Genomic DNA, 14,286 nt, shown 5'->3' with positions numbered 1-14,286 from the left:
TCCCTCCCTCCCTCCCTCCCTCCCTCCCTCTCTCTCATCTATCTATCTATCATCATCATCTCTATCTATCTATTATCAGTTCAGACTTGAAGATTATTATTTTATGCAATGGTTTATAATCCATTTCTTCCTCTTATTTACTTTTATGTTCAAATTGTCCTAGATTTGGCCAATGGGAACCCCTCCAAGCTGCCTCATATGTCCTTTTGACATGCCTGGTTATTTTTTTGGTCGCTTCCTTACTTCCAGGTACAATAAGACTTTCCAGCCCACTTTGTACCTTGCCTGTCCCAGCCCTGGAAGCAGCCATTTCTCTGGGAAGTCCTGGATTATTTTAGTGGGGGTGGTATTTGGAAGCCAACATCTGGGGTCTGAGTGTGCTCATTGCTATGAGATCTTCATTTTTTCTAAGCCCTTTCAGCTAATGGAGCTAGGAAATAGATATAATTTTAAAAGCCATGAGTTCATACTGATACCTCCAGTTTCATTCTAATCCTACTGAGTTCCTCCTTGCCTTCCCGCATTCCATATTTGTGTGTCCCTTCTTCCACAGAGAGAACGCTGTTTCTCCATAACATCATACAGTTACTCATTTGCTCACCCTATAATTCACATAAAATAATTTTAGAATTGCTCCACCCTTACCCTTACGAAAAGCAAATCCACTAAGAAGAATTCAAGATTTGTCTGAGGGTATATAAGTCATTATATTGAGTCCAAAAGTTATTTGTATTGATCATCCTCCCCTTGAATACATAAGTACTACGTGATCCATGGTTGGGTGCATCCATGGATGCAGAACTGTGGACACAGAGGACCACAGTTATATGCATAAGTTATATGCATAAAGTTATATGCAGATTTTCTACTGCATGGGGTTGGTGCCCTTAACCCCTGAGTTGTTCAAGGGTCAGCTATACTCAGAGAAGCGTAGAAGAGAACTATACTCCTTCCCCATCCCTTCTGCTCTATTCTGTCAACCACTGTGGATGTCCAGTTTCATTGTTGTCTGACTTATTCTTCCTCTGTTTCTTTTGGCAAAAATAAACAGATTTATCTATTTTCCCTTCTTTCTTATACTAAAGGTAAAATACTTTTATACCTTGCCTCTCTTTACTTGAAGATACGTTTTGGAAATCACTCATTAATTCATAGAAATAGTTTTCGTTCTTTTTACAGCCGTATAGTATGCCTTTGTGTGGATACACCGTAGTTTACATCCTTAATCTATGCTTGGAAGTTTAGGTAGTTCCCATATTTTGCAGTTGTGAATAATGCTGTGAGGAAAATGTATATGTAATAATAATAAATATATATATATTTTTGGGGTATATTTTTATGTTATGTTTCCAGAAGTGATTGCTATGTTGAGAGTACATGCATGAACAGTTTTCTCACATGTTGCCAAATTCCCTTCCATAGTAGTTGTACCATTTTGCATTCCACCCACAATTAAGAGAATGCCCAGCTCCCCACATCCTCTCTAGAAGAGTATACTGTCAAGATTCTGAACTTTTGCCCAGTGAATGGGTAAGAAATGGTATCTCAGTGTAGTTTTAACTTTCATTTCTTTTATTATGAGTTTTAGTTTGCATTATTCTTTTGAGTGAAGATGAAATCTTTTTTTACGTTTAAGAGCTATTTTTATGTAGTATTTGTGGATTGTCTGTCCATGTCTTGTGTCTGTCTTTTTTCCTGGAAGAATTTTGGTCTTCTTGTCCTCACTGTTTAAAATTTCTTTACAATTTGAGGATCTTTTATCTGTGATATGCAGATTTCTTCCTGTTTGTCATTTGCTTTTTAATTAGTCCTTTGCCTTACCCTTGTGCTCTTTTCCTTTCTGTCTGCTTTTGTCTGAGAATTTCTTATTGATTTTAAATGGCTCTTTTTCTCACATCTATCACTTTTAGCATTTGAAACATTGCTATTCTAAAGTCCTTGTCAGAATGTCTCATAATATCCAATTTATCTGATTTGGATTCCTTCATGTCACCAGTATTGATTTTATTGGCTAGGATTCTGAGCATTCAATATCTTCCTATTTCAGAATTTTGGTGTACAGGCTCATTTCAAGAGGGAAGTTGGTTTCTGTCTTTCTTTGCTTCCTCTCTCTCCCTCCACCTGGCCCGGAGCTCCCGAGAAAGCCTTGGCCGTGGACAGCACGTGGTTTTGTCACTGTCGTTCTGCCTTCGTGGGAGGGCATCACGCCATTGCCTGGCTTCCATCCCCTGGGTCCCTCCTCCGGTCTCGAGTGGGAGGCTTGGTTTCTGCTGCCCCCCGGGTCCCCTTCCCGCCCAGCACTCCTGGCCCCCATCCCTGTGTCGAGCGTCGTGCTGATGCTCTGCCACACACACAAAGAGATGGTTGTTTGTGAGCCCAGTGTCGTCTCTGTCACCTCTGCACGTCTGGAGCAGAGGGGCTGTGTCAGAGCATGATTTTATGGAGGCTTCCTAATGGGAAATACTCCTTTGTACTCTGAAGGAAGGAATGTGAGAAGGCTTGAAGGGAGTGGAAGGAAGGAAACTAGTCTGATTTGGGGGCGGGGGGTGGGGGTTCCTTTGTCCCAGAAGCACAGCATGTGTCCCTTCACTTCGCAGTCATCTGCGTGCGGGAAGTGAGGGCACAGAGGAGGGATAGTGACCTCCAGCCTCGCAGCCCTGAGAGGACGGGGTGCGGGGCTTTGAATGCCGCCACCACTGGGTTTTCACTCTGGCCTTCGGGCTCACCAGGGTGTTCACCCATCTCTCCTGGGTCTGTTCCTCGGGCTTGGAGGGAGTGTGTGGGGCTGGGAGTGCGAGAGGCGGGGCTGCAAGGACTCACCAGCTAATTCCTCATTTTTGGAATGATTTGGCATCCTTCAGCTAACATTTCTGCAGTGCCTAGAATAAGCCAGGCACTTGCTAATCCCATATCGATTCCTTAATTAAATTAGCTCCGAACAACCATGAAAAGCAGGTACCACTAACCCCATCTTCTGATGAAGGAGACGACACTCGAGGGCTCGTGTGGCTTCCTGGCTTCTCCTGATGAGCAAACACAGGGCTGGGATTGCCATGCTGTCTGGCTGCAAAACCCCAAACTTCTATCCTTCCGGCATGTTCTGTTTCCCATGGTGCCTTCCCTGCCAGCCTGCCCCCATCTCTCCAGAGGCACGGTGCCCAAGAAGAGGAGTGGGCTTGAGAGCACCTCCGTGTGAGGTCAGAGTTAGGTCCAGAAAGGTAACTTTACGCAGCTGTACGTGAGTGAATCCGGGCCCTCACGGAGGCTTCCTCCCTTCCCTGGCCCAGAGATGGTGCGTCACCATTGGAGATGTGAGCCATGTGTCCTAATAGAGAATAAACAGGTCCGTTTTCCTCACATAGTTTTATGGATTATTTGGTCAGATGGTTCCTTAAGGGCTGCTTCCCCTTATGCTTTAACAGAAAGACCATGGGCTCCTTCACAGAGAACCCCCCACCCAATATTTTTTATCATGTCACCCTATCTTTTCCTATCTGTCATTATTTTAACTAAGTCTACTTGTTTACTTCCCATCTCCCACGCCTGAAGCAAGCTCTGGGACGGCATGGACCTTATTTCTCTGATTTTTGTTTCATCTCCAACATCTAGTGTTATAGCTGGCCCATAGGAGGTGATAACTAATTAGATTTTTTTTAATTTATCTTTTTTTAGTTTTGGCTGCGTTGGGTCTTGGTTGCTGCGTGCGGGCTCTTTCTAGTTGCAGTGAGCGGGGGCTACTCTTCGTTGCGGTGCACAGGCTTCTCATTGCAGTGGCTTCTCCTGTTACGGAGCACGGGCTCTAGGTGCGCGGGCTCAGTAGTTGTGGCACGCGGGCTCAGTAGTTGTGGCTCGAGGGCTCAGTAGTTGTGGCTCACAGGCTCTAGAGCGCAGGCTCAGTAGCTGTGGTGCACGGGCTTAGTTGGTCTGCGGCATGTGGGATCTTCCTGGACCAGGGCTCGAACCCGTGTCCCCTGCATTGGCAGGCGGATTCTTAACCACTGCACCACCAGGGAAGCCCCTAATTAGGTTTTGAATGAACGGAGAAAAGGAGAGGCAGCTGCCTCTAATCCTGGCTCTGCCACTTCAAACCTTCACGGCTCCCAGCAAGTTACTCACTTTTCCTTATCTGCAAAGTGGAGTAAGAATGGCGGTTTTGTAGGACTGTTGAGGAATTTAGAGGCAGCGTACAGAGCTGCTCAGAAAAGGTAACCCTCAGGTCCTCCTCCTTAATATAATTGTAAAGCAGCACCTTGACTTGGTTGTGGGGCAGGAGTTTAATCAGACCTCTCCCAGCCCTGGGTAGCACTGATCTTCCCAAGCCCCGAGCTGCTGACTTCTCACGGCCAAGAGCTGGTGGCCGCTGAGAGCAGCTCCCATGATGCGCTGACCTGTGCCAGCAGGTCCCCAGCACGGATCTGCCAGCTCTAATTAGGAAGCTTCTGAGGAGCTGGAGGTTTTGAGGTTGACCCTGAAGAAACAGCTCCCTTTACACAAGGCTTTTAATTAAATGCTCGCGTTTACTTTCCGGAGTTCATTGAATCATTTACCCACATCATGGTGTTTGACAAAGCCCAGTTGCTGTGGGTAATGGAAAAGTACAAAATGAGGAGGCTTCTTGGAGGCTGTCAGGTGACACAGGCACTGCTGCTTCTGTGCCCCTTTGGGGCTGGGTGCTCGTCTGGGTGGGGACGGGGTATGCAGGGAAAGGGTCCAGGGAAGCATTTGCTGGTCCCTGCCTTTGACTTGGTTCTTGAGATTCCAAGACCCCCCCATGCTAACTAAGAATCTGAGTCCACCTTGATGTTATCCAGACCCTGGTTCTCAAAGCCTGGTCGCTGCAGCAGGGGCAGTAGCATGGGGTGGACCCAGCAGGCTGGTTTAACAGTTCTCCAGGTGATCCGGATGCCTGTTCAAGTGTAAGAACAACTGGGGACTTCCCTGGTGGTCCAGTGTGGTAAGTGTGGGAGTGTGGTAAGACTCCACACTCCCAATGCATGGGGCCTGGGGTTGATCCCTGGTCAGGGAACTAGGTCCGCATGCATGCTGCAACTAAGAGTTTGCATGATGAAACTAAGAAGTCTGCATGCTGCAACTAAGAAGTCCGCATGCTGCAACTAAAAGAGCCCACATGCTGCAACTAAGACCCGGCACAGCCAAGATAGATAGATAGATAAGATAGGTAGGTAGGTAGGTAGATAGGTGTGTTTCAAAGATGTTCATGATCTTTAAAAAACAAAAAGTGTAAGAACCACTGGTCCAGGGTCTCAAACCTGCCTGTAAGTCACAGTTGCCTGGGAAATGGTTTTCTTGGGGGGTTTTTGTTTTGTTTTGTTTTTTAAAATTATCTTAATTTTAAAATGTACTCTTTAAAATAAACTTCACTTTTGTGGATTTCCAGAAAATTTGGAAAGATAATAGAGTTCACGTATACCCCGTATTCAGTCTCTCCTATTATTATGAGCTTCTTCACTAGTGTGGTACATTTGTTACAGCTGATGGACTGCTGTTGTTGCATCATTATCGACTAAAGTCCATCCCTTATCCTAACGTCTGTTCCAAGATCCTGATCCCACATCACACGTAGTCGTCATGTTTCCTTAGGATCCTCTGTGCTGTGACAGTTTCTCAGGCTTTCCTGGTTTTTAATGACCTTCACAGTTTTGAAGTATACTGATCAGGTATTTTGTAGAACTCTCCTCCATTGGGATTTGTCTGACCTTTTTTGCATGATTAGACTGGGGTTGTAGGTTTCTGAGAGGAAGACCCCAGAGGTCCAGCACCCTTCTCCTCACATCGTGTCAGGGGTGCACACCACGCCATGACTTATCCCTGTTGGTGTTGGTCTTGATCACGTGGCCAGCAAGGCTTTGACTTCTCCATCTGCCACAGTCAGGTTTCTCCACTGTTACTCTCCCCGCTGAGCCCCCCAACTTTCCACACTGTTTGGAAGGAAGTCACTTTGTGCAGCCCGCCCTTAAAGAAGTTATGTTCTACCCCCTTGAGAGCAGAGCATCTACATAAACTGTTTGGAATTCTTCTCCATGGGAGATTTGGCTCTTGTCTCCCACTTATTCAATCTCATTTAATTATATCAGTATGGACTCATGGATATTTATTTTGTGCTTTCAATTATAATGCAATACATACGACTTTATGTTGCTCAAATTCTGCCATCTTTGGCCATGGGGAGCTCTTTCACTTGCTCCTGTGTCCTTTTGACATACCCCCATCATTGTGAAGGTTGTCGTTATTATTATTTATTTATTGTGGGGTTTTTTTAGTACTTCCGTCCTTTTGGCCTCTGCAAGCTTATCTTGCATGTTTCTTGCCCCAGTCCTGGAATCAGCCATCTCTCCAGAGAGCCCTGGTTCCTTTTATTGAGAATGAAACCAAGCTCTGGGCCCCAGGTGTGCTCACTGCTATTGGGATGTCAGACTCTGGGGCCCTCTCAGCTGACAGAGCAAGGAAATACACATGTATATACTAACCTGTTTGTACACGCTTATCTGTAAATATTTCTGAATGTAACCATCTGTATCTGTATTGAGTTCATACTGAGGTCTTCAGTGCTCATCCATTACCACGTTGCTCATTCTAGCCCCCTCCCCTTGCTTACCTGTAAACTGCCACTCCAACACTGAAAAACCTTCTTCTCCCCATCTGCCACCCATTTATGTAACTGTTCAACTCCAGCGTTCATGTATAATGTCAGAATTGTTAACTCGTACTTACCTCCATGTGATCAACTTTGTCAGCTGGAGTACACTGTGTCTGTGCGGGTTATTTGGCCTTTAATTTTACAGACTCCACTCATTCCTGAAGTTACTTAGCTCAGCCCCTCCCCCCCCCGCCCCGCTTCAGGGAGGTGGTTTCATACGTTTGTCATACAGTTAGATTCTTTTATCACATTCTGCATTCCATCATTGGATTCCCCCCATCTCTTAATTTTAAAAAAAAAATTTGCATACTTTAAGGTTCACTGTCTATGCTGTAGTTCTTCAGGTTTCGACAAATGCTTTATGTCTCATATTCACCATCATAATATCATATAGAGTAGTTTCACTGCCCTAAAAAAATCCCCTACGCTTCACCAATTCCACCCTTCTCTTATTGCACCTGAACCCCTGGCAACCACTGATCTTATAACTGTTTCTATACTTTTGCCTTTTCTAGAATGTCACGTAATTGGAGTCATGTAATGTGTAGCCTTTTCAGAGTGGCTTCTTAGTAATACTCATTTCAGATTCATTCACGTATTTTTGTGGCTTGATAATGAATTTCTTTGTATGCCAAATATTCTTTTGTGTGAATGAACCAGAGTTTGTTTATCCATTCACCTAGTAAAGGGCATATTGGTTGCTTCTGATTTTGGGTTATTATGAGTAAAGCTGCAGTTTTTTGGTTTTGTTTGTTTGTTTTGTTTCGTGGCCATCGTCGGGTTCCCTGTTGCTGAAAGCATCCAAGCAGAAGCTGGGTGCTCTCGGATGGATGAGTGGGAGAGGGAATCAAGGATTGCATGGGGTCGTTCACAGAGAGCCCTCTCTGTGCTCGTCCAAGTTTGGAGCCATTAAGTCCCAGGCCCTTCACCACCCAGAACAGAGCTGCACACGGGTCCCAGCCACATCGGACCCTTTCCATGAAAATCTGAGCGTTCTCTGGTCACACTCCTGTGTGACTGTTCCCCAGTCAGTTTCTCACTTTGTTCCTCTGATTTTGGAAGGCTCTGCTCTGACCAACGGGGGACTAAACCTGCACAGCTCGGTGAAGAGGAAGCTGGAAGCAGAGAAGGACTACGTCTTTGACAAGAGGCTCAGGTACAGCGTCCGCCAGAACGAAAGCAACTGTCGCTTTCGGGACATTGTCGTGCGGAAGGAAGAGGGCTTCACACACATCCTGCTGTCCAGCCAGACCTCAGACAACAACGCGCTGACCCCTGAGGTGAGGGGGCAGGATGGGGGGTGGGTGTCACTCTGAGGCAGTCACAGTAGGGCGCTGGCTCTCTCTCTGTGCTCTCAGGAGTGGATGGAGACAGCCGGCGCTCGTGCAGACTTGACCGCGGGACCCCATTTACCGATTACCTTACATACGTTATCCGTCTGATCTTTACGACCAGTAACCATATTATCCCATTTTGAAGATGAAGACCCCGGTAAACAGAGAGATTCAATAAACTGATCGTGGTCCCAGAATTAGTCAGTATTAGCCCCAGAAACCAAGCATCACATCTTGGGCTTTTCCAGTGAGACTGCATTATAATCAGCATGTCAGATTTCTTTGCTTTAGATGGAATTATATTCACTCTGCTCGCTTATAGTTTTTTTAATTGAGATGTAATTCACATGCCATAAATTTTACCCTTTTAAAACGTACCATTCAGTGGTGTTTAGTATATTCACAAGGTTGTGCAACCATCGGCACTAATTCCAGAACATTTCCATCACCCCCAAAGGAAACCCTGTGCCCACTAACAGTCACCCCATTCTCCCCCAGCCCAAGTCCCCGGCAACCACTAATCTCCTTTCTGTCTCTGTGGATTTACCTATTCTGGATATTTCGTATGCATGGAATCCTACAGTACATGGTCTTCCATGACTGGCTTCTTTCACGCAGCACGGTGTTTTGGGGGTTTCTACATGTGGTAGCGTGATCAGTGCTTCATTCCTCTTCCATGTGTGGATAGGCCACATTTTGTCCATTAGTTCTCCAGTTGAGGGACATTTGGACTGTCTCCACTTTGGGCTATCATGAAAAATAATGTTATGGACATTTGTGTATATGTTTTTGTGTGAACATATGTTTTCAGTTTTCTTGGATATATTCCTGATTATGGAATTGCTGGGTCATATAGTAACTCCATATTTGACTTTTTGAGGAACTGCCAAACTATTTTCCCCAGTGGCTGGACCATTTTACATCCCCACCAGTGGTATGTGAAGGTCCCAATTTCTCCATATCTTTGACAGCACTTATTATTGTCTGTCTTTTCTATTATAGCCGTTTTAGTGGGAGTGAGATGCTGTCTCATTGTGGTTTTGATTTGCATTTTCCTAGTGACTGATGATGTTGGGCATCTTCTCAGGTGCCTGTTGGCCATTTGTCTACCTTCTTTGGAGAGATGTCTATTCAAATCCTTTGCCTAGTTTTAAAAATGGGATTTTTGTTGTTGTTGTTGTTGAGTTTTGAGCATTCTCTGTATGTTCTGGATACTAGACCCTTATCAGAGCTATGATACTTCCATTCTATGGGTTGTATTTTTCCTTTCTAGATAGTAGTCTTTGATACACAATTTTTAAAATGTTGGTGAAGTCCAATTTATCTTTTTCCTCTATTACTTTTTTTTTTTTTTTTTTTTTTTTTTTTTTGCGGTCCGCGGGCCTCTCACTGCTGTGGCCTCTCCCGTTGCGGAGCACAGGCTCCGGACGCGCAGGCTCAGCAGCCACAGCTCACCGGCCCAGCCGCTCCGCGGCATGTGGGCTCTTCTCGGACCGGGGCACGAACCCGTGTCCCCTGCATCGGCAGGCGGACTCTCAACCACTGCGCCACCAGGGAAGCGCCCTCTATTACTTTTTAAAATGCTAATCCTACTTATGTCTTAGATGAATAGAACAGGGAAACGGAATGCTTAATGCAGTTAGGTAGAAAACACCATTCAGAATATGGGATACTTAGTAGGGAGCAATGAAGAGATTGTTACCGGTGCAAATGTAGGAAAACGGGCATCTAAGCAGTCTTCTCCAACTGGACCGACCTGGGCAGGACGTAGAGTGATCAGTGACAAAAACGACTATGGTGTGGCCAGTAGTGGCTTTTCAGGCTTTATGTTTGCTATTATCCCATGTCATCCCACCAGTACCCTTCTGATGTAGGATCATTATGATCCACCTCTTACAGAGGAGACAGGGTAGGCCTAGGGAACTGAACAGGCCTGGGGTCACAGAGCTTCAGGAGGGCAGGGCCCTCACCACTTTCACCCATCCTTTTGTCCTGGTCCTCAGCCCAGCGCCTGGCCCACTGAAGACAGTTCAGTGAAAACCCCCTTTTCCTGTCCCTTGATATCCTGCACTCCAGTGTCCACCGTAGCCATGCAGACCTGGAGGGTGAACCACGGGGGTGTGTTTTCTTTTAGGTGGGACACAGTCAAGGAGTGGCCGCCCAGCCAGATGGAAATGGCTAGGTGGCCTGGCACTGCCCAGTACGTCCAGTGCACTCAGCGTGGCCCCTGAAGTGGGTGGAGTGGGAGATGCTGTGTCCTTGAACTTGCAATCACGTGTCTTGTCATTATGATTTACATAGACTGTGGCTCTTTTTCGGGATTGTGGGGTGACAGTCAGGAATGCTTGTCAACCTGTGAGGGAAGAGAGCGGCTCAAGCCTGTCCAGTTAGGGGGGGCTGCTGGTTGCTCGTTGCCCCTCTTCTAAGCATGGTGTTTTGGGGGTCTCTCCCCCCTCCACCTTCAGCAGAACCACCTCAGGGTTCTCTGCTGTGTAGGCCTCTGCATAGGACTCAGAGCCTGGGGTCTGTGGTTTACCCCAAAGGCCGCCCTTCACATGTTTATACACCTGGAAGCCTTGTTATTTTAAGCTCATCATGAAACATTCACACGAGACCGATTCTGCTTAGATTTTTTTCTGCTTCACTACTTTTAAAAAGGGTGCTTGGGAGTTCCATGGTGGCACAGTGGTTAAGAATCTGCCTGCCAATGCAGGGGACACGGGTTCGAGCCCTGGTCCAGGAAGACCCCACATGCCGCAGAGCAGCTAAGCCCGTGTGCCACAACTACTGAGCCTGTGCTCTAGAGCCTGCGAGCCACAACTACTGAGCCCATGCGCCACAACTACTGAAGCCTGCATGCCTAGAGCCCGTGCTCCGCAACAAGAGATGCCACTGCAATGAGAAGCCCGCACACCGCAACAAAGAGTAACCCCTGCTCGCTGCAACTAGAGAAAGCCCACGCACAGCAGCGAAGACCCAACGCAGCCAAAAATAAATAAATAAATAAATGTATTAAAAAAAAATAAAAAGTGTGCTTGAAAAAGGCGTAGTCTTTTCCTCTGATAAACCGAATAAATGAGAAGTCTCCCAGCTCATTCTGTCTCTTTGGAGCAGCTCTGTGTACTAACTGTTGCCTCTCATCACAGAAACGTGTGGCATTCAAGTGATTTAAGGTGCCCGGGTTCTCACCTCCCGAGCCGCGGGCTTGGTTAATTTGGGGGTTTACTCCTAACTGGTGTCTGTCAGTAACAGAACAGGAGGAAGACAGAGAAACAGTCATTGATCGGGTGTTTTCAGCTCTCTCAGCAACCAAAGTGGATTGACTCTATGGATAAATTGGCTAACTGGGTAAAGTAGCCCCGAAATGAAGGTCCTGTTGAAATGAGGAGGTGGTGTTAGGGAGGGGTACAGAGTTAGCGCAGGAGCCTAGCAGACCGGGTTTGAACCCTCCTTCCACTAATTTACCTCTTCTGTTACCTTGGGATTACTTTCCTTCTCTGAGCATTCTCGTTTACAGAAATTATACAGTATCTTCCCTGTGGGATTGGAGATAATATCTGCAAAAGAGGCTCTCAGAGTTCCTGGCACCTAGGAGGTATTCAGTGAATGTTCCTATCATTGTTAAGATGAAACGGAGGTGACTTAACAGCCACCAGCAGGCCCAGCCCTGCTCGTTCATGGAGGGACTGGAAGGAGGCCTCCTTCACAGTCATAACTGAATTCTTTTTCTAGTTGTATATGTGACATTGGCTGGATCGGCCTCATGGGCAGAAATTCACACATTACTGGGTGTATTAACTAGATTCTGAGGCTAGCAGATGTGTTGTAATATTTCTCCTGTCTGAAATGTAGCAAAGAGCCAGGAAAATAATGAAAATGCCCCTTAAGGAAAGAGCCAGAAAAATAGATTGTCCAGTGTCTTGGTGATTAAAAGCTCATTCACTTTCCCATTAGGAGAGGACCTCAGGCCCTCACTCTGTTCCTGGTTTTCTTGGTGGCTCCCAGCCTCGGCAGACAGATCACCACCCTCCACGGGGGCACACCTCACACCCTCTTGATCATACCTGCTATATCCACACCATCTGCAAGCCAGTTAATTCTTAAATAGCTCTCATGTGTTTCCTTCTGTTTCCATCACAAACATGAGAGTCCACAGTACTAGCTATTTTGTCTGCACTATTGTAGTAACCTACTAACAAGTCTGCCCACTGTCATGTTTCCTGCCTTGTCATCCGTTCTTCAGAAGACAGAGTGATCTGTTGGAAATGCGCATACAATCAAGTCACCCCCCCCCACACACACACGCACTTCAAAGACATCAGTGGCTCCTGATGGTTCTTGATAAGAATCAAAAGCCTTAACTAATGTTGCTGGTGAGGCCGGTGCTTCTGACCCTCCAGCCTCATCTCACATCACATGGCTAGCAAGTGCAGAGCAGGGGCAGAGAATCTCAAGAAAGGATTTGGGACTTCCACTCTTCTCTTGCTGCACTCCAGTCACCCTGGCTTTCTTTCATGCTCACACCTGCCCCAGGGCCTCTGTACATGCCTGTCTTTCTGACTAAAGCAGCCTTCCTTCCCTCCTGGCTTAGCTGAACCTTGCTGTTCCTAAGGATCTCAGCACAGCCACCACTTCCACAAGGAAGTCTTCCCTCCCCTCCTGGACCAGGTTATGTCTGTCTCTCATGGCCTCTGCACTCTCCCTCCTGGAACACATCCCAGTTATCAGTGTATGTGTAGCTGTGTGGTAATTTGTGAAATGTCTGATTGCCTCCATTAGACTCTAAACTTCTTGAGGAGGTAAACACTGTACCATTCAGTCAATCCAACAAACATTTATTAAATTCTGTTACATGCACAGATTTCCTGGTGTTATAGGGCTAAACAGATGAGTAGAATACTATTTTATTGAAGCTCTTTTTTTTTTTTTGGCTGTGTTGGGTCTTCGTTGCTGTGCATGGGCTTTCTCTAGCTGTGGTGAGCGGGGTCGACTCTTCGTTGTTTGTGAGCTTCTCATCACGGTGGTTTCTCTTGTTGTGGAGCACGGGCTTCAGTAGTTGCAGCATGTGGGCTCCATAGTTGCGGCATGCAGGTTCAGTAGTTGTGGCACCTGGGCTCAGTAGTTGTGGCATGTGGGCTCAGTAGTTGTAGCTCGCAGGCTCTAGAGCACAGGCTCAGTAGTTGTGGCGCATGGGCTTAGTTGCTCCGTGGCATGTGGGATCTTCCCGGACCGAGGATCGAACCCGTGTCACCTCGGTTGGCAGGCGGATTCTTAACCACTGAGCCACCAGGGAAGTCCTTATTTAAACTCTTAAGGGATGGTATTAGTTATATTACCACATAACACATTGCCCTAAACTTAGCATCTTAAAACAACAAATACAGTCTGTGAGGGTCAAGTGTGCTGGCTTGGCTTAGCTGGGTACTTCTGCCTCAGAGTCTCCCACAAGGCTGCAGTTGAGGTGTTGGCTGCGGCTGTAGTCTCACCTGAAGGCTTGATGGGGGAGGCTCCACTTTCAGGCTCCTCCAGCTGGCTGCTGGCAGGTCCCAGGTCCTCACTGGCCAGAGACATCAGTTCCTTGTCATTGGCTACTCCCCATGGACTATGGCATAGCCTCTCCATAGGGGTACTCACAGCATGGCAGCCTGCATCCCCTGGACCGAGAGCTCCAAGAAAGAGGTTTGGCAAAAGAGGACGGCTGAGGGAATTCCCAGGTGGTCCAGCAGTTAGGACTTGGCGCTTTCACTGCTGGGGCTCGGGTTCAGTCCTTGGTTGGGGAACTAAGATCCCGCAAGCCTCGCAATGCAGCCAGAAAAAAAAAAAAAAAAGAGAGGACAGCCAAGACAAGCTGTCGTCATCTTGTATCTTAGTCTCCTCTTGAACGGGGCATCCATCATTTTACCATATTCTCTCGGTTAGAAGTGGGTCACTAGGTCCTGTCTGTACTTGAGGGGAGGGGATTGCACACAGGTGTGAATACCAGCTGCCTTAGAGGCTGCCTGTCACAGGGGCTTAAATCAGGAAGGAGGCAGGAAAAAGTAAGGAGACACCCGTTCTACCAGGGAGTTTGTAGAAGTGTCAGAGCAGGGATTTAAAGTACTTGGGGTGTCAGGGGAATGAGGGGGTGGCATTTTGTCTGTGGTATTTGGGAAGGCCTTCGTGAGGGTGGTCGCAGTTGAGACGGGCCCTGGGTGACTGGGTTCAGCAAGTAAAGATGAAGGAGAGAGAGGGACCCTGGTCTGCTCCCTTTTTATACCCTTTTTTTTTTTTTTTTTTTTTTTGGGTGTGGGGGCT

General features: G+C 46.8%; 1 protein-coding gene across 1 annotated transcript in view; it reads left to right on the top strand.

Moving 5' to 3' along the window:
• CDYL2 (chromodomain Y like 2) overlaps positions 1-14,286 on the top strand; it is a 59,486-nt gene that overhangs the window by 23,390 nt on the left and 21,810 nt on the right. The window contains exon 2 of the mRNA XM_024735690.1: positions 7,721-7,938. Coding sequence (XP_024591458.1) covers positions 7,721-7,938 — 218 coding nt within the window. The remainder of the gene's footprint in view (positions 1-7,720; positions 7,939-14,286) is intronic.

Source organism: Neophocaena asiaeorientalis, unplaced genomic scaffold (genome assembly GCF_003031525.2).
Source record: "Neophocaena asiaeorientalis asiaeorientalis breed wild unplaced genomic scaffold, Neophocaena_asiaeorientalis_V1.1 scaffold40, whole genome shotgun sequence".
In the NCBI taxonomy this organism is placed as follows: domain Eukaryota; kingdom Metazoa; phylum Chordata; class Mammalia; order Artiodactyla; family Phocoenidae; genus Neophocaena; species Neophocaena asiaeorientalis.
This window is presented reverse-complemented; position numbering and strand designations above follow the sequence as displayed.